We start from the raw sequence: 20,593 nt of genomic DNA on the forward strand, positions 1-20,593 counted from the left end.
TCAGCCCGCCCAAGCCAAAATCCCGGATATATGCTTAAATATTTAAAAAAATCCCTCCAGATGCCCATGTTCTGTGTACAAGACAACCCCAGGTTTTTTACTATTTTTTAAAATCTTATACACGGAAAAATACGGTACGTTGCTTCTGTGTTTTGTAAACATGATGCACGTCTGAGCCATGTGGAAAGAAGGTTATACATTGCTGGGATGCAGTGGCATTAACCATAGAAGCAGAGCAACCATGCTGTGCCCACTGATACATTCATAGGAGCACAGGAATCTGCTTTACACAGAGTCGGACCATTGGTTTACTTAGCTCCGTGTTGCCTGTATCAGTATTCCCCAGCCTCCAGATGTTGGTGGACTGCAACTCTCATTGCCCATGGCCATTAAGCTATGCTTTTTTGGACTTATGGGAGATGGAGTCCATCATGTCTGAAAAGCACCAGGCTGGGAAGGCTGGTCTACTGTAGCAGGCAGCAGCTCACCAGGGTTTCAGACAGGGGTCTTTCACCTGCCCAAACTAGAGAGACCAGATTGAACCTGGGACCTTCTGCAGGAAAAGCAGGTGCACTACTGCTTATCTGTGGCCCTAATGGCTTGGGATTGATGCAACCACTTTTCTCCTCCCGGCCTGATAAGCCCTGTGTTCTCTGAAATGTAGTATTCATGTCATATGCTGTCTTGGGTTTCCCAAGCACTGTCATTCAGAGGTTCTTATGCCTGTTGAACAACACCCTTTGTGTGTAGAGATCAAGTTCATAGAATCATAGAATCATAGAGTTGGAAGAGACCACAAGGGCCATCGAGTCCAACCCCCTGCCAAGCAGGAAACACCGTCAGAGCACTCCTGACATATGGTTGTCAAGCCTCTGCTTAAAGACCTCCAAAGAAGGAGACTCCACCACACTCCTTGGCAGCAAATTCCACTGTCGAACAGCTCTTACTGTCAGGAAGTTCTTCCTAATGTTTAGGCGGAATCTTCTTTCTTGTAGTTTGGATCCATTGCTCCGTGTCCGCTTCAGTGTAGGATTAGTTCAGTGTAGGATTAGGTGGCATGTTTGTTTGCTTTTAGATCCTCATCGTGGGCAAAAAACCAAACAAAAAAAACCCCTTTTCATGTTCAACAGCTGCTTTGCTTTTGCTCAGCAAAAGCTGGTGATAATGCGAGGCTGCTTTTCATTCCATAAGGGGGTCAATCTACTGCTGCTTCAGGCCCCTGGAGAAAATAGCTGGGAAAACATGTGAGTTTGTGCCTGAGCAGGCCAGATTCCCCCCCCCCCCACCTCTTTCTTCCAGAGGAAATGCTGCCTTTGCATTTTCCCCCTCTGTGGATGCATCTGCTGCTCCCTGACTCTGCCAGTAAGACGCTACTACATCATGACACTGTCACACAAGCTCAACAATACACAAGGCGTGCTGCACAATACAGGGGAACAACATGGCTGCAAGCAGTTTTGCTTCTCTTTGCATCTTCGTTTTGTCTGCGTTTTTCAGTGAGACGAGAGATATACATGGATCAAGAACTTTTGAGCCTGGTTTGACCTGGAAGTGTGTGTTTGGCAGTAGTGGAGAGTAGCATGTGAAATTTCAAAGATGTCTTGGTGAAATAACCGGGTCACCTTATCAGAATGTTTAAGGAATATACTCCTCCATAAGGATGATGGGATGCACTTTCTGAAAACCAGCATCTTAAGAGCTGCCCTCTGGCAAATTACTCTCAAATCTGTGTAGTTCCTTAACATGCTTCCTCACTTGAACCCTAGTAAGGAAGTGCTGCAGCCATTGTAGTGCCAGGTGCATGGTACAGATGGAATAGGCTTTAATTCAGGAGTGGCTAACCTGTTTTGGCCTGAGGACCGCATTGGAGGTGCATGCCAGTGGTGGGCATGGCCACTGTATGTTCATTTTCATGTTTGCACACATACATATCGCAACTGCATTCATGCATATACAGTACACACACAGACGACACATGTAGCATGCATACATATCAGCAGGCAGATGAACACATTCTATCTGTGTGTGGAGATCATACCACTAGGGAAGGAGGAGGCTGTCCTCCCTGCCCAGCACTGCAAAAATGTACTGCCTCTGCTTTAATATAGAGGAGAAGTATGCCCTGCCTCCCCTCCCATGGTACATACATGCTGCTGCAGTGGAGGAAAGGAAAACCCATGTTCTCTAGGTAATGGGGTTGGCAGAAGGTGCAAAGGGAGATGTTCTAGAAGGAAAGGGGGAAAGCCATAATTTTAAGAACAGGTAGAAAGTGAACTATTTGTGTGTATAAATAGCTTCTTGGCTTTTATATAGTGTGATTTTTAGGTCTGTTGCTATTAGTGCCTCTGCCTTTTTTTGTTTCCTCCTTCCTTCTCTCCTTTGTGCATCTCTGACTGTCTCTCTCCTGTATCTGCATGTGTTAGCTTATACATGCATTTCCCCCGGTCTGCTTTCCTGTTAATTATTTAGGGGGACAGGCACACAGTAAGGTTTGATCTAGGCTTGCTTGCTGATATTTCTCTTTCTTTCATTTTCTACCTGTCTTTTCATGCACAGACTAAAAGCACTTGAATCTGGCATTGCAGCGGATGCCTCACCTGGTATATCCAGGTGTTGTTACAGGGACCATAGAAACCAGACCAGGTTAAGCTGACCCTGTGAACAAAGAGTACTGACTAAAAAGGAACAACTGTGCTTGGAGGGGAGGCTTTGAGTGGGATCAGTTTTCCCATGGCTTGTTTTTTTCTGGTGGACCTTTGGAGCCAGTTCATATCTGAAGCTGGTGATGGCAGGAATGTGTTGCTGGACAAGCTCCATTTTCAAGAGGAGTCAGAGGCTATGTATACAGAGGCTTGTCACTATGCTACAAAGGAAACAATAGCCACGGCAGTTCCCAAATTGCACTCCTGGGCAAGGTGTTCCCAACATCACTCTGCAGAGATCCAAAGGAAATAAGTGATGATGGCAGAAATGCTTATTGAAAATACCTGGTGCATTCTCAGCTAAAATTCATCCTCCTTTTCAGACAGCTTCTGTTCCAAAATGTGATTGCATAGCTCTTGAAGAAAGTCCCTCTGTTGTTACATATTAAGGTGGTATGGAGAGGGAAAGAGGATGGGGTTTTTTGGGAGGGGGTGTTCCCTCATTTTTTCTGGGCCACCTCATCTCTCTGTTGAACGGCAGACAAGAACTCTACAGTGGTACCTCGGGTTACATATGCTTCAGGTTACATACGCTTCAGGTTACAGACTCCGCTAACCCAGAAATAGTGCTTCAGGTTAAGAACTTTGCTTCAGGATAAGAACATTAATTGGGCTCCGGTGGCGCAGCAGCAGCAGGAGGCCCCATTAGCTAAAGTGGTGCTTCAGGTTAAGAACAGTTTCAGGTTAAGAACAGACCTCCGGAACGAATTAAGTACTTAACCCGAGGTACCACTGTAGTGTTAAAAGTGACACTGGAAATCTGTGACCAAAAGCTGTGAATTTAGAATCCAGTATCATTTATTTTTAATACTTCGGAATGAGAAAAAAGAAACTCCAAATTACAGGTTCCATTTCTGGTGTTGCAAGAAAACCAAGCGTAAGCCTTGTGGTCCCACAAATATTTAACCAATCTGCTGTGGCAGCATACACTTTTGTGGTCCACAGCTCATTTTTCTAGAAGTAGTTGCCTAAACTACTGTTGGAGTGGGGTTTGTTTGTTTTTTAACAAAGACTTTCTTATTCTCTCAAGTATTGTATTATTTTCCCCCACTAATCTCATGTGACTGAGACAGTGTCATACTGCACTCAAGGTTTCACCTCCTTTTGCATGAAGGCAAGCAGTATGTGTCTTTCTGTCCATTCTACCTGTTGTTGTTCTCTTTCTGACACTTTCTCTCCTTTCCCCCTGGGCAGACTTGACTGTCTGAATTAGGTGCTTAAGTGGAGTCAACAGAGAATGGAAACACTCCCTTGGCAATGTCTCTGGGAAGACTCCTCCGACGTGCCTCTTCGAAAGCATCTGACCTCCTGACCTTAAATGCCAGCAGCAGCAGCGGTGGCGGCTCGTCTTCCGTCTTGGATGGGGGGATTATCTACTCCAAGAACAATGTATGTGTCCATCCACCTGAGATGCTGCAAGGCATCGTGGAGCATCACCCAGGTGAGGGCAGGCTGGAGACATGGGTTTGTTGTGTTGGTTTATCTCATTTTGTTTACGAGTCTCTCCCCATGAACAATCTTGAAGCAATTTAACAATAAAAGCTTCATTAAGAAATTCTTAGAAGTAACAGATTAGGCTGAGGGATGGAAAAAGATTAATAAATAATGAATATTATGGATTACAATAGGAAGCAAAGATTAGAAATTCGTAATTGAAAAAAAAGAGATATTGGTGTTATAAAATATGAAATTGGGAACTGCTAAATATGTGATATGATGAAATTCGGATTGGAGGGTGTCGAGGAAGTCTTTTAGCAATGTAAATATACTAGGAAATAAGAAGAAATAATTCTTCTTTTATTATTTTGCTTTTATTGTTGTTATGTTTTTATGTTGTGTTAAGTGTAATGTTTTTCTTTTGTATTTATGTTTTTGTGTTATAAGAGAAAACCAATAATTTTTTTAAAAAAAACAAACATACAATAAAAGCTTCAATAATGAAACAGCTATTAAATGTAGTTTCGGGTTCAAAATTGGGATAAAAATGTCCACTTGAAAGGTTTGTTGGAAGAGGAAAGTCTTCAACGGGTGCCAAAAAGATCATAGGGATAGCATGTGTCTGACAGGTAATGGAATTCCAGAAGGTGGGTGCCGTAACACTAAAGGCTCCGACATTGTATGGAATGAATCTCATGATGAGATGGTGCCTGCAGAGCATGGTGATCAGTTGCATATACACGGGGTGAGATGATATTTTCCGTATCGTGGTCCCAGGCGGTATAAGGCTTTGCACAGCGGTATCAGCACCTTGAACTTTTATGCTGGACTTAATGTTAAGGAAAGTTCTATGGGATACACTTTGCACACAGAAGAGTCTCTCAGTAAGCATTAATTGTTCCATAAAACCTCTCCCTTGACTTCTTACCTCTTATTCTCAATCCCGTTTCAAAGTTGCTATGGAGGGTCCACTTGGTATTCCTTGTTCTTCCCTTCTCATCTTCCTAATGTTTTATTATTTCTTACGTAAAACATCAGAGTGTCTGTGGTGGTGAATTAATAGATTTTTTTTTAAAAAAAGACCCTCCTCTTAGGGCTAAACTGCACAGGATGCAAGATTGGAATTCCCAATATTTGTTAAAAGCTTAAAAAACAAGGGGAGCTCCCCCTTTTCCACCAGAGTCTTTTTCCCAGTTAAAATTGCATCTCTTCTCATTCCTCCAAAAAGCTGCTGGTAACTATGCTGGGGCAAGAAGAAAACAGCGTAATAAAGGAGCCAATCCTTTTCTACTCCCTACCCCACACTAATAGGGATATTTTTTTTGAGGGGGGTAGTATGATTAATCAACGTTTGCCCCACCCCTGCTTTAGTAACATCCTGAAATTCAACTAGATTCCAGCCTGACATGAGCTCTGGAGGAGTAAGTGATCTTAGGAAGTTGCCTTAATACCAAGTCAGAGTCAGTGGTCTGTCCAGCTCAGTATTGTCTAGTCTGCATGGCAGCAACTCTCCAGGGTTTCAGGCAGGAGCTTTTCCCATCAGGGATAGAACCTTGGACCTTTTGTAATCAAGGCAGATAATCCATAACCGAATGGTGGCCTTTCCTATTTTGATTTTCTAGGACTGGCATCCTTATTCTTTGGGTTGCAGTTGGCCAGAAGAGTGCTCTGGTGTTCCCTCTAGCAGATGTGAAAATGACTTGGATGTGCTGATTGAGTTGGCTATGTTTTTGCCTCTAATGCCCTGTTGGATCCCAAACCGAGCTATTGTAGATACTAGCTGGAAAGTAAAATGCAGTCAAGAACGATGCTCAGTCAACCAAACATTGCTCCAGTGGATGAAGCAATTGGGTCTGGTTAGGGGAGGAGGAAGAAGTTGGGCTTAGGAGAGAGCTGCTCAAGAGGCAAGTGAGTGATGGGAGGAGTCCCAGTGGTAGCAGGAAACTGGAGTGCTCAGCACCCTTTCAGGATACCTGCCATTCATGAAGTTGGGGCTTGGTTGTAACTCTGGGGCACTGTGTTCTTTCATAGGCTATTTGTGCCTGTACATGGAGAAAGATGAGCTGCTTGGAACCACGCTTATCTTGGCCTGGGTCCCAAATTCCCGAATTCAGAGGCAGGACGAGGAGGCCCTCCGCTACATTACACCAGAGAGCTCCCCGGTCCGCAAGGCCCCCCGCAAGCGTAACCGCCATACTCAGGGTTTTGGCGCCACTATGCAGGCTTCCCCCTCCGAGCAGAAGCGAGCTGTGACCCCAAAGGATGAAGAAGACATTCTGACCGTGTCGCAGCTGGTTAGGGATGTGGCTCACGTCAGCTGCCCTTCGGAGGAAGGGGAGAAGCTGTCCCAGGGTTGCCTGGCAACCGACAGCATCCACAGCTCGGCTCAGCCTGCCCACAGTGACTCAGGTATCTTATCGACAATCAGTTCTCTGGAGGAGCACAACCGGTTGGAGGAGTCAGTGGAAGAAGGGCTGGAGACCCACCTGGAGACTGGAGAGGACGACGAGGGCTCTTTGGAGTTGTCTGCCGATGATGTCAGCAGAGACAGCACATTTGACTCGGACTCTGATGCCTTCTCTTCTCCATTCTGCCTCTCACCCATCAGTGAAGCCCTGGTGGAGAATGTTGGCTCCATGTTCCTGGTTAATGAAAACAGGTGAGTTTATGTTCCTTTTCTCCTTTTACGGAGTAATCAAGGAGCAAGATTATCCAGTTGTAGAACAACTATTTGTCCGGTTTTTGCCCCTGCTGAGGGGCATTCACTCTACTACTCTCAGCAGTGTGATTTTATGTATGTCTACTCAGAAGTCCTACTGAGTTCAGTGTGACTTGCTGCTGCATAAGTGTGTATAGGATTACAGTCTATTCTTTTGCGCCTCAGAGGTGAAGGCCCTGGATTCCACTAGCTGTCCAACTGTGGTGACATGCGTTGACAGTAGTCGCTACATATGAGATCCCATTTGGTCATTGAGATGGTAGACCCTGCTTGTTTTGAGATACCCGCTGCAATGGAGGTGTAGTTGCAAGCCGTGGTATAAGTTGCTTTGATGACCAGGGTGTTACTTAAATATGGATCTGAATGTATGTACCTGTCTTTTTTATTAGTATTCATGTCATGTAAGGAATAGCTTTTAGCTGGCTGACAACATCGCCTTACAGCAAGTTGCTTCTTTCAGTTTGGGGGCACCTCTGTTTGATGTTATCTACAGGCAGCGACCGTTTTAGCCGTGTCCAATTGACATGCAGTTGCCAACGCATTGGTCCATTTGGACCTGGAAGAAGACAGAATGGGGACTGAATGGCTGGCAGGGCAGAATGGAGGCAGGGCACATTTATATGGGCTTTGCTGATGCACACAGGGGCTGGGAACAGAACCCTGGCACGAAATGGTCGTCACCTGTATATCCAAGACAACTTTTACCTGTCTGAAAGATGGATGAAAGAGGAGCTCAGTTGTGTGCTTCAGTACCCTGGATATAGTCTTGGAGCTTAGGCTGGCTGTGCTACTATCCATGTAATTTAGGTTGCCAAGATTATAAATTGCCAGGCTGATTTTTCTCTCTGCTTTCCTCTAGTGCTGTTGTGCAGGAGTGGCTTGCCATGTCTTCCTGTTCCTGCGCTTCAAAATCTAGATCTTATACAACTTACCATTCTGTGACAAACTGCAAGGCTGATTTTCTAGGGTGAAGATTTACACTTTATCAATAAAATGTGACTGAAGCCACAGCTCTCCAATTTAGTACAGTGCACACTGTTTTGCCCGCTCATTGTGTGGGGAGGGTGCCCTCGTGTGGCCTTTCAGTTATATTGCAAATTGGCACATGAGAAAATATTTAAAATTGCAGAAGGCTGGTTTTCAAAGCTGTTAACTTTGCATGGTTCCAAGATCCCGTGTGCTTTTTGATGCTTACTTGTCAACAGGCAGCATTCCTGTTCTGTGGGCTGTGGTTTATAGAATAAAGGCAGTCAAGGATTTCTCTTTGTTTCCAGAAGATGTTGCTGTTCAAGACATGCCTACTGGATAGCCGAATTGGTTAAAGTGTGGTGCTGATAATGCCAAGATTGCAGGTTCGATCCCAATATGGGACAACTGCACATTGCTGGTTTGGACTAGATAATCCTCAGGATCCCTTCCAACTCTACAGCTCTATGATTCTGTACTGCAATCTGTGGATGTTATTCTTAGTAAACACGTTTGGAGGATTACACAGAGTAGCTGAGGTCTTTCAAGCTGTGGGATGGTGGGAGTGGGTAGGTGGTTGGGAGAGTTGTTTATTGACATTGTAGCAGGAACCCCCCCACCCCAATCATTCAGTTTGTACGAACTTCACACACTCACACTCACACACTACATATGCCACACTTCTGTTATAAATTCATAGAAAAATCAATCATACATTGGATTTGCACTGTTCCATTATTATTTTACTCCATATGACAAGGACTATCAAAGGGGGGTGGCTTGGTTCTGGTCAGCCATAATCCCTTCACCATCCCAGCACATCCACAGGAGCTCTGCCCAGTTGCTATGCCAACCCTGATGGTCCTAGACAGAAGACCATCAAGATCACAAAGAACTTGCATATGGGAGTGGATTCAGCATGGACTGAAACAAAGGACAATGATCAGATCTTCCCTCTGGGGGCAGGAAACTGCCAACTCCCCTTTGTCTCCTGGAAGTGACTCATGGGGGGGGAAAGGAGGAACCAGCCAGGTGACAGGACACTCAGGTTACCACCACAACTCCTCCCTCAACCCCTCCTTTCTGTAATGTATGCATGATGTCAACTCCTCCTTTCTGTAATGTATGCATGATGTCAACTCCTCCTTTCTGTAATGTATGCATGATGTTTCTGGGGGTGGGCTTGACCTAGAGGATGGGAATTTCAAAGTTTTTATAAGGTCTTGCACACCATTTTTCTGGGTCTTTCCTCTCTCCTGCAAGTGAGGGGAACACCCTGTTGCAACAGTCTTTTCTTCAATAAAGACCAAGCCTACTGGCTGCTGATTTGCTTCCAATTGCTCTGGTTGGTGTCTTTGTTTTTGTCCAAGGGAGCCCTCAGATTTTCCGTTAACAACATAAAACGATTCGAACTCACTTTTCTGAAACGCTCCTTCCTTAGAATAAAAAATACAGTTAAAATAAATTGTACATTAGCTTCTTTTTTTAAGCCCCAACAAGCTTGCCAGAGAAATCAGCCAAACTTGAGTTGAACTAGGTTTTGCATTTATTAGACACCATATGCAAGGCTCTCCCAGGTTTTTCATCAGGCTTCGAGGGTCTCAGCTGAAACACAATACGGTTTTCAGGCTGCACAGATGTCTGCATCTACAGACTGGCAAGAAAGGACTGAAGTAAAAAGATAACATCTTTAACACTTTTTCAGTTGTCCCATTCCTTTCTAGCATTGCACAATGACGCATCTCTCAGGGCTGAAATGTCAAAATCACTTCTGGTTTACTTCACCTTTTATTCACTTTACTTTTTATTGTTATAAATGTGGTTAAAGGTTTTTAAAAATTAAATATAAGTGACTTGATCGTTCTCTTTCAAGCTCGTATACAAATCCCTGCTTCAGTAAATGTTCTTGAGCCCATGGCAAGTCCAGTAAAATTGGACAGGATGATGATGATGATGATTTCAGGTCTTTATTAAAACACAGGCTTAGATACCTTTCCAGGCCTGAAGTTTGAAATCCAACAGTGAGTTAAATATTGCTGGACTGCACTGAGAGGCTGCTCAGAGGTAATCTCCAAAAGGAATGGTGCGTGGATGAAAACAGCTGGACGTTCATGTAATTTCAAACCTAGATCCTCTTGCACTGAATTAACTTCAACATTTGGTTGTTTGATAGTCCAAGCTATTGCTTCCAAGTGGATCTGTCAATAGGCACACAGGGTGTGGTTGGTGCTTTGCAAGTGGAGTTTTGTTCACGCCATGCTCCCAAAATTTCAGGCGGCAGAGGGACTCCCAACCCTCCAAAGTAGATTTTGAGGGTGCAGGGGCGGGGCTATGGGGCAGGGAGGAAGGAGAGGAAGGGAAAGTCCTGTTGCACAATTGGGAGTCTGTTGCGTGCGCAGAACAGCAGGGTTGGATGCTGAGAGACATCCTTTCCCCATAAATAGCTACAGGGATGTCATCAACACAAATCAGCAGTCCCCTGGTGCCCACCCCCATTTATTTTTTGTACAGAATATCATCTTCCTTTGCCCTGGTTTGGAAAGAGACTACGTTATTGCAGTCACCAGGGGGGCGGGGGAGATTTCATATATGAGCTGGATATGCCACACAGTCCATATGCATGAGTCTCCCTCTTCCAGTCCTTTGCTGTTACTGCTATTAAGTGAGGAAGATACTTAATCCAGGCCTCCACATATTTGTGTGGGTGTGGATTGCCCAGTTTACATATTGCTTCTTTCATGCAGCTGAACATACGAGCCAGGATGTTGTCCTTAAGCCTTGTCCGTCTTGATTCTAGGGCCTTATTAGGAGATTCCAAGAGGAAGGAAAGGGTCTTTGCCTCTGCAAGGATGTAAGGCTCCAGCTGAGAGGCCCCTGGGCTGCTCCTATCTTTCTCCTTTGTGACCTTCATGGCAGGATGCAGTTTATGTTTTCCAGTTGTATCCTGTCCTTGTTCATTTTATATTGTTCTGGGTTTGCAGGGGGCAAGGATCCTCTAAAATTCTGGGTGCCAGATTCTCCCAATTACTCTCTGAAATTACTGAATGTGGCGTTGGCTCAATGGATTTAGCAGGGCCTTCACAATAAGTCAAGGCAGCTTTCTCAGGAGATTGGCTGAGAGAGGTGCCATGAAAGCACTAAACAGATGATGGCACTGACATTACCCTGACGAAAGGCGAGTCATTGGGACATTCAGTGTCACAAAAGAAGGGTGGGGGGTGGAGTCCCTCCCCCAGCTACTTGTTAGTTAGCAAAAGACAATAGCAGAGTTGGGAAGGGGAGGTTGCCAGGGTTACAGGGGGCATGATGTCACCACAGGAAAAAAATGTCCTTTTTGCATGAGGCTTGGGTTGCATTTTAGGAAAGGTTTTGGGCAGAAAGAAGGATGGAGCCAGTGGCCATGCAGGCTGACACATGGAGAAGCTGTGTGGAGATACAGATGACATTTGGGCTACCTTTGTACCAGGGCTGCACTGACGTGATGAGCGAGCCCCTCGTGAGATATGATGCTCGGAACCCTCTCTCCGTCCAGACTCAGATGTAAATATTTGTAAATAAACTGTATTTCACAAAGATACTGAAGTCTCCACTATTCCTCTTTTCCCCAAAGGAAACACGGACACTGGTAAAGTGCCAAGACCCCTGGAATCTCAAACTCTGCAGTGGAGATTGGGGTGGCCAGAAGCTATATATCTCTCTACTTATATCTATACCATCTATATCTATATCTAGCTATCTATGCCACCTTCCAGGACAAAACCCTCCCAAGGAAGTAGGCATCAAAACCATGATGCACAATATCTCAGATGATGACTCAAACTGCAATCTAAAGGAAAACATTACAACATTAAAGCAGCAGTTGCTTGTTCCATCATATGTAGGTTGATCCTTGTTTTGTCAGCAAGTTATTTTTGGAGTGGCCGCATTATACCCCTTTATGCATCATATATGAAATTTCTGGCATTCATACACAGTGAGAGGAGGTAGCTCATCAACTCCCTTCTCAGCACTGGCCTGCTGCTCAGTTTGGTAGCTAACCATTGGCATATGTCCATGTTTAAAGGTTTATCCTGTATGTTCATTGTATGCACAGAGGTGGAGCCTGTCATATAGCAATCTTGGATTCTTGGGATGGTTTTTGTGTGTGTGTGCAGTGCTATGAGACACCCTTTGGTTTTCTGGTTCTCCTCCAGACGCTGCCTGGCCCTCTGGTTTGTTATTTGAACAAGGACTCCCCTTAATAGCATGTGGAGTACAGAAAAGCACAAGACCAAATAGCACACATTGCAGCTACAGAGCTGGTAAACCTGGGTTCAAAATAAACTTCCACCTGTCTTTTAACAAGCGGGGCTGCAATGTGTAATCAAGTTAAAATGCTGGCCACTCAAAAATGTGACCCCTGTTAATTGAACATCTGATTGTCTTTATTAAAAAAGATAAAAGTACAGTTCGTAAAATTGGAGGTGGCTTTTTAGAAGCATTTTTCTTCTAAAAGGAAAATAGATGCCTGCCAGAACATGCACTGCATTTCTTTAAAAGAAAGAAAGCGTGCTTTGTGTTTCATGCTTAGTGTGTTGTTCATCTGCAGAGTTAGTGGACTGGCTAATCAATTTATTGACAGTAATATTATTGATTGGTCAGGCAACAGCCCTAGTAGTAAGTAATATAGCTCTCCCCCCCCCCCCCGTTCTTTCTAGTGGCAGTGTTGCAGGAATTGGGAGTCCTGTCGTGACACTCTTCAGTAAAGACCAAGCCTACTGGCTGCTGTTTTGCTCTGGTATTCCTGGCTGGTGTCCTTGTTTTTTGTCCAAGGGAGCCCTCAGATTTCTCTGTTAACAGCAGGAATTAAGAAATGGGACGGGAGGGATGCATGTGCCCAGGAAAAACGTGGAATCCTCAAGAGGCAGCTTCTGCGGGGTTTGGCTTGATGCAACGCTTGCATATTTCTTGCCCTTTCTGTTTCGACTCCTTTCTAGGGAGCTGGTGATTAAATTGCTTTCTTGTCCAGTTGTGTTATTGGGCAGGGAGTGTGCAAGTGTCTGTGGGACTGCAAGCAGTAACTGAGTCTGGGATGTTTCATCATGCTGTTGTGGCAATTCACCTAGGAGGCTGGTGCTGGCTGAGATCTCTGTAGAATTAAGCAGGAGATGAAATTACTGGCAGAGCAGTTGTGAGCCATAGGTATGTAATGGATGGAGAAGCAAGTGTAGGGAGCAGGGAATACCAGGCTTTCGAAATTGGCTTCTGCTGTATGATGGTGACATGGGATTTACTTCATGCAGTCTGTGTTCCTTTGTGTTCTTTTTATAGAATCGGATTATCTCCAGCGTTGTCACCTATTCAGTCAGCATATTGATTGAAATAAAGCAATCCACAGTTCCAGAAAGGTAGCTGTGTAGGACTAATATATCGAAAACAGAGAGCCCAGGGGTACATTTGGCATGCCAAACTTGCAAACCAATCCTAATTGCCCAATCTGTCCATAGGCTGCATTTTAAGTCATTTTAGCTCCATCCTTGCTATGTGACCCAAGGTGAGTGAGGTTAAAATAACCAGTTGATTAAGGTCCCAACGACTGTGTGTGCGCGTGTGTGTTTTTACACCAGGCAGACTCATTGACTCCTTTGTATGTCTTTGTCAATAGCTTGCCTTGCACCTACTGTAGAATTAAGGACTGAGTTGGATAATAGAATACAGTAACAGGCTGTCAAATGTACCAAATGGGCCTATTTCAGTGAGATTATAGGGCTATGTCAGAAACAGAGAGAGGCACATCTGCATCATCAAAGGCACCTGTAAGACAAAATAAAAATCCAGGAAGGAAGTGAAGCTAAGGGATTGTACCATCTCCCCACCCCCAGGAAGGTGGTAAAATTTAAGATCAGCCACCAGTTCTCTAAAAGAACATTCCTTACACGTATCAAATAGGACAATTGGAGCAAGCTGTGCAGCAAAAATGATCTTCTTTCACCATTTCCATTTTGTTAACAATAGTGGAAGGACAATCCATCTTAAGGAGCACAACCTTGACATAAAGCACAAAGACAGAATTTCTATGTACACCTTCCTTTTTATTATGGTTTTATGCATTTACTGATGCTTCTGTTGTGCTTAACTGATACTCTATGCCTTTGCCTGTGTCAAAACTGGCTTATAACCCTAAGTAAAGATTTGATCTGATTTCTTTGTCTGTCTGTTGCCAGCAGAGGCCTGTGAAAGGAGAGTAGCTTTGTAGATGGGAGGCGATGGTGCCTTAAGCAACCCCTGTGAGGAACTGGGATCAAAACAGGAAATGTCAAAGGTATGAGCTGCCTAGCATTGTGTCAATGTTTAAACAGCGGAGAGGGATTATTTTAGATAGGCTCTGTTTCATATGGGCTCTTCCTATTACCTAAGACAAGGGAGCAGTGGTGGCTTTTGATGGATTGTTGGCAAAAGATGCAGGGTGATTGGGAATGGAAATTAATAGATTTCTATTCTTTTCAAGGTGAGACATATCCAAAGTAGACCAGTATAAGAAACAAAGTCAGTTTTGAAGGTCCACGGATTTGTCTCCCGTCTGGTGCTTTCGCTGTAAATATGGTCAAGGTCTTCTGGAAAGGAATAAGGCAATGGAAGGAGCTTTGAATGCATTGTGACATCTCTCTCTTTGTCCTCCTCCCTCACTACCTCAACAAACCAATATGGCCCAATAGCGCTTTCTCTGCTCTACCCCATAGCCCAGTAGAATTTTTTAGCTCTCCACAGATCAGAGCTCTATAAGCATCCCTGTGAATGAATGAGAGAGAGGAAAAGATTGTCCAAATAGAAGGGACACCACACAGGGACATCACACGCTGCCTTGAGATTATATACCCTTAACAAGGTATATAATGTGTGAGCACCTCACTTTGTCATGAAGTAGGTGGAAGTAGTTGTATCTGTTATCTCTAGAAGCTGTTCTATTTGTACAAGAGAGATGATGCAGTTCTTTCTCCAGAAGAGAAAACCTAAGGGGTTTGGTAACATTTTCCTATCAGAAATGTAAAGGTTTACTATGGCCCGGTTTGCAAGCAGTGCTAAGGCAAACCATGGCTAAGTGTAAACAAGCAAGCACCTGAGTACGCAGAGTGAAAATTGTGGCTTTTTTGCTCCTCCACAAGCAGTAAGCCAAGAGCAAACCTTTGTTACATCTCATGGTTTGTCTGGAGCAAAACAAATCATCAGCTCTGGTTTGACATAACACTAAGTCAGATCATGGCTGGTTCCCTGATCTAGAAACCATGGCTTTTGCAACAGGAGTGTTCTGTTGTGACTTGTAGTACAGGGATTCCACACACACACACACACACACACACACACACACACTTACACACATTCAACTTGTGTGCAATCAGCTTTACGCACTTAGCAAAAATAAAAATAAAATAAAAAGGGTTTGGGAATGGGGGCGGACATCTGGGAAATTCTTCAGTCCCACCCGCCACTGAACCCAATGGTGTTTTGACTATACACGATTTCACGTTTACGCCCGGTACCCAAGAACGTAACCCCTGCATAATTGGGGAGACACCTGTATCTACAGACTTCATACCCCAATGTAGCTGTATCGTTAGGTAAAGGTAAAGGGACCCCTGACCATTAGGTCCAGTTGTGGCTGACTCTGGGGTTGCGGCGCTCATCTCGCTTTACTGGTCGAGGGAGCCGGCGTACAGCTTCCGGGTCATGAGGCCAGCATGACTAAGCCGCTTCTGGCGAACCAGAGCAGCGCATGCAAACACCATTTACCTTCCCGCCGGAGTGGTACCTATTTATCTACTTGCACTTTGTGCTTTCGAAAGTTGGCAGGAGCAGGGACCGAGCAACGGGAGCTTACCCCGTCGCAGGGATTCGAACCGCCAACCTTCTGATCGGCAAGTCCTAGGCTCTGTGGTTTAACCCACAGTGCCACCTGCAACCCTAGCTGTATCGTTAGACTGCACCTAAAAGCTAACTGTTCCAAGGACAAAGGCATCAATAGGTGCATTCTTTCATTGCTAACATGATACTGGGAAAGGGGTGTATTTCAGTGGAAGAGCATTTGCCTTGCAAGCAGAAGATCCCAGGTTCAATCCCCAGCATCTCCAAATAGGGCTGGGAGAGTACCTTGTCTGAAAACCTGGACAACTGCTGCCAGTCAGTGTGGACGGTGTTGAGCTAGATGGACCAGTGGTGTTGACCTGGTACAAGGCAGTTTCCTGTGTTCCTAACAATGGTTTTGTACTGCAAGGCATTCCGCCCTTGCAGTAATGGTGGAGTCTGCTTTGCCAGTGTACTCGTGGGAGAAATTTAAGTAGAACGGGGAATAATTTTCAATGAAAGGTTAGAGCTAATGTGATCAAGTCAAGTTTGTCCGCAATTACTGCACTCTAAGTAAGTTCCCAACCAGTGTAAATACAAAACTCTGTAACTATAAAGCTTAGTACAACAAAGAATACATAATAAAAACCGCACTGTCTCCGTGCAAACCATTTCAGGAATCAATACAATACTAAATTCTTAACAATTTATTATACTAGAACAAAAAAGCACAGCTATGGCGGTGGGTTTAAAATAGCAAGTCACAGTTCATTTTGTGGTTGGCTTATTGGGCTGGTGGATAAGTACAAGACTAATAGCACAGTCTAATGCATATCTACTTGAAAGAGAGTCCCATTGAGTTCAAGGGAGCTTATTCCTGGAAACTGGGTACAGACATAACACCCCCCCCGACCTGTATATGTGTGGCGCTGGGAAATCAATCAATCGATTTAAATAAATTCAAATCTGGAAATGGCAGGACAGAGCTGGAAAGTCCTCATGGCTTGTGAGGAGACCCTCCCCAGAGCCCGATGTTTCAAAGACTTTTAAAACAAGAATTTATAGGCTCCAAAATGGCTTGCGGGGATTATCACTGCTGCTGCGCTACCCCTCTCAACAGCCATTGGACGGGAAGCTACATTGCAGCAGGCTTGGACACACTTTTCCCTGCTCTTTCTGGCAATCTGGAGGCAAAGGAACAATATGGGTTGCTTTCTCTTACGTAGGGTTCCGAAGAGCTCTGGCCTGTTTTTGTTGTAAAAGAAGAAAGAATCACCCTAGTTCCCTGCCGTGACGAGGCTCTCCACTTACACACATTTTGCTTATGTGCACGGGGGCCCAGAACGTAACCCCCGCGTAAGTGGGGAGTCACCAGTATAGGATTGCACCCACCACTGCAGTCCTATATAGCAACCTTCCCCAACCTCATCCCCTGCCATACGTTTTAGACCACAAATTCCATCATTGCTGGCTGGGGTTGATGAGAGGTGTAGTGCCAAACACCTGGAGCAAACATGGTTGGGCAAGGCTAGGAGTAAGTCTCATTGCACTTCATGGGACTTACAGCACAATCCACTGTGTATCTACTCAAACAAGTTCTTTGTTCATCTTTGCTTTTTCCCACTCACCACATCACAGCACCAGCATACAGAGTGTTTCGTCCTCTTTCCCTTATCTTCCACTTCCTTTTACTTTATCTTGTATTTCCCGCTTGACATATAACACTAAGCTAAGTGTGAACACATGAGTATATGGGTAAAGCAAAAATTGCATCCACTTCACTCCACACCCAGTCATCCTGCTACCATGCTACCTGGAGTTAAGCCCTGGTTTGGTTTAGCGTTGCTTCCAAACTTAGGCTTCTGGTTTGCCGGGCTCTAGAGCAGGCATGTCCAAAGTCTGTTTTAGGGGCCCAATCTGGCCCGCCACTTGGTTTAATCCAGCCCCTGTGGCAATTTATTTCCTGTGGTAAAATCCTAAAAAACCCTCAACAACTTAAATCCTAAAAAAAGGTCAACAGCTTTGGGGTAAAATCATAAAAAAGGTCAAAAACCTTGGTTGGCCCTTTGGTCGGCCCTCACGGCCCTTCACTTCATCAAATCTGGCCCTCTTTGAAAAAAGTTTGGACACCACTGCTCTAGAGTCTAGGCCAGGCATCCCCAAACTCGACCCTCCAGGTGTTTTGGGACTACAATCCCATCATCCCTGGCCATTGGTCCTGTTAGCTAGGGATGATGGGAGTTGTAGTCCCAAAACAGCTGGAGGGCCAGGTTTGGGGATGCCTTGTCTAGGCAAACCATGAGCAGTAAACCAAGGACAAACCTTGGTTACAAATTGTGATTTGTCTGGAGTACCCACGTTCAAATGAACAAGGTTTCATGGAACTGCTGTACAATCTGGTTTGGGCTAACTCATCCCATGACCAGTATTGTGTTGCATTTTCCCACTGCCATCAAGCCTCTTGATTTTGGGAAGATTAATAGGTTGGGTCCTTCTTTTTTCCTCCCTTGCCCCTCTCCCATTCTGTATTCAACACATTTTCTGTGCTTTCGAAAGAACTAGCAATCAGAGGTCATCTCTTCATGCGTCCAGTAGATGGCACACTTTTCTCAGCACAGCTTTGGATAACCAAAGGAACACCAGAGACATCTAAATTTAAAGCTGGGTGGAGGCTGTCCCAACCTTCTGCTTTTCTTCAGAAGAAAATTCTATCATTGATCCTTCTCGGGAGATAACATGCCCTTTTCTTGCTATATCATCTGGGCTAGCAACTAATCAAACTCTGCCATTTATTGCCTGCCTTACATTTTGGCAGGCATAGCTGCTGATGGACCTACTTGCCTTCTGAGTGCAAAATCATCACTGTTCCTCCCCTTGCAAGTAGCCCATCTTGATCCTTGTGCCCTTCAGTTTCTTCCAGGAAGGTTGCATGGGCAGGCTGCTTTCTGGTGATTAAACAATTTGCTGCTGCTGTGCTGTGATTGGCTAACATCTTCTTCTCTAGGGACATGGCCTCTGACCTCATGTCCTTGGAGAGACAATGATTGAGAGAGCTGAAGTGTGTGTGTGCCTTCAAATAGAGGACAATGCAGAATCCATCGGTTTCCTTTTCTCCCATGGAAGCCTGGATGAAAGATGACCTAAAACATGAAGGTTTTAGGAGAGTGATATATGTGCATTTTAATGGAGAGTTCTGGCAGGAAGGTCTTAATTTTGCATGCCATTGATGTCTGTAATGCAAAATGTAGTTGCTGCCTCAGATTCCTGTGTTGCTTTTTCCATTCATGCATCGAAAAGAACCAAGTTTCTAGTCCTTATGCTTGCTGACAGAAGTTACCTTTGAAAGCATTTGTGCAGCGTTTGCTAATCGCATGAAATCTTGTTGGGTTTTGAAGCGCATTCCACATTAAGTAGAAGATCAGGAGGTAAAACTGCTACTGGGCTGTGCACTATTTCAGACTGTAGGAAAACGGGTAATAAATGTTAGGTTGCTCTCCGGTGTTGAAATGATATCTACACCTAGAAAACTAAAATTCTGAGGCAAAGGAGATTGGGAATGCAATTCATTCAGTTACTTAACATCCCTAGAAAGAATCTGATTCCATCAGTATTTTGGAAACTGGTAGTTTCTGTAATCTCTTTGTCTCCTGTGGCTGTTCCTTACCAGTAATGCAATATTCTAGTATCCCACCCTAGTTCCACCCTACAATTTTTGCAAAAAGGCATCATCACAAAACCTCTAGACATGTGCCTGGAGGTCACCGTGACTTAAATTAATCGAGAAGAGTGTTTGATGGTTATATTGCCAGAAATCTTAGGAAGTAGGTAAGTGGTCAGATTGGGGTAATGCAGGCAACTGGTTTAACAAGTGGTTGCATGTACATGCTCTTCTAACTGGTTCCCCTAGTTTTTTTATTGACCAAACTGGAAAGCTCACTGAAAGCCAACCCCATGATTTAAATATCTCAAAAGAGGAAAAGTTGAGGGGAAAGCAAGAAAAAAGGCTTGTTCATTCCATGGAACCTATCATGTACTAAATCCAGGATTCAGCCATTCCTGTTTCCAGCTCTAAGGTGCCAGTGAAAAAAACAACATTATTTTATTATCTTAGCATAAACTATGCTAAAACCAGCTCTGTTCACTGCTAGCTGTACATGAGCTTGCTCCCATGCATTGAATGTGATGTCTATTGAGGCACCCCCTCTTCTTCCCCATACCAGGAAGCTTTACCTGTGCATCTTTTTCACCTGCCACCACTCATGTTCCTCTTAAATTCAAGAGAGTATTTTTTTTTCTTTAGAGAGCATCTTAAGTATACAGTATGCACCAGTACTGTAAAGAGGAGGTGCAAAGCAACATTTTGATTTTAGATACATATTGTTGTTGTTGTTTAGTCGTTTAGTCGTGTCCGACTCTTCGTGACCCCATGGACCAGAGCACGCCAGCCACTTCTGTCTTCCACTGCCTCCCGCAGTTTGGTCAAACTCATGCTGGTAGCTTCGAGAACACTGTCCAACCATCTCGTCCTCTGTCGTCCCCTTCTCCTTGTGCCCTCAATCTTTCCCAGCATCAGGGTCTTTTCCAGGGAGTCTTCTCTTCTCATGAGGTGGCCAAAGTATTGGAGCCTCAGCTTCATGATCTGTCCTTCCAGTGAGCACTCAGGGCTGATTTCCTTAAGAATGGATAGGTTTGTCCTTCTTGCAGTCCATGGGACTCTCAAGAGTCTCCTCCAGCACCATAATTCAAAAGCATCAATTCTTCGGCGATCAGCCTTCTTTATGGTCCAGCTCTCACTTCCATACATCACTACTGGGAAAACCATAGCTTTTACTATACGGATCTTTGTTGGCAAGGTGATGTCTCTGCTTTTTAAGATGCTGTCTAGGTTTGTCTAGATAGATATAGATAGAACCAAAAACAAGCTTTAAGCTGGAAAAAAAGTGTATGAGTG

At 44.5% G+C, this 20,593-nt stretch overlaps 1 protein-coding gene across 7 annotated transcripts in view; it reads left to right on the forward strand.

The window, feature by feature from the left end:
- The window catches only part of TBC1D16 (TBC1 domain family member 16), a 57,723-nt gene that overhangs the window by 9,446 nt on the left and 27,684 nt on the right, over positions 1 to 20,593 (forward strand). For 5 of the 7 annotated variants that reach the window (XR_013982419.1, XM_080993695.1, XM_080993694.1 and 2 more), the window contains exons 3-5: positions 3,897 to 4,143; positions 6,171 to 6,798; positions 7,718 to 7,825. Coding sequence is in view for 6 of the 7 variants with exons in the window: in XM_080993695.1 (XP_080849821.1) it covers positions 3,960 to 4,143; positions 6,171 to 6,798; positions 7,718 to 7,825 (920 nt within the window). In the remaining variant the exon portion in view is untranslated. The remainder of the gene's footprint in view (positions 1 to 3,896; positions 4,144 to 6,170; positions 6,799 to 7,717; positions 7,826 to 20,593) is intronic. The other 2 variants (XM_080993698.1, XM_080993699.1) reach the window with 1 other exon arrangement.

The sequence above is a fragment of the Podarcis pityusensis genome (assembly GCF_964106645.2).
Source record: "Podarcis pityusensis genome assembly, chromosome: 2".
Classification (NCBI taxonomy): domain Eukaryota; kingdom Metazoa; phylum Chordata; class Lepidosauria; order Squamata; family Lacertidae; genus Podarcis; species Podarcis pityusensis.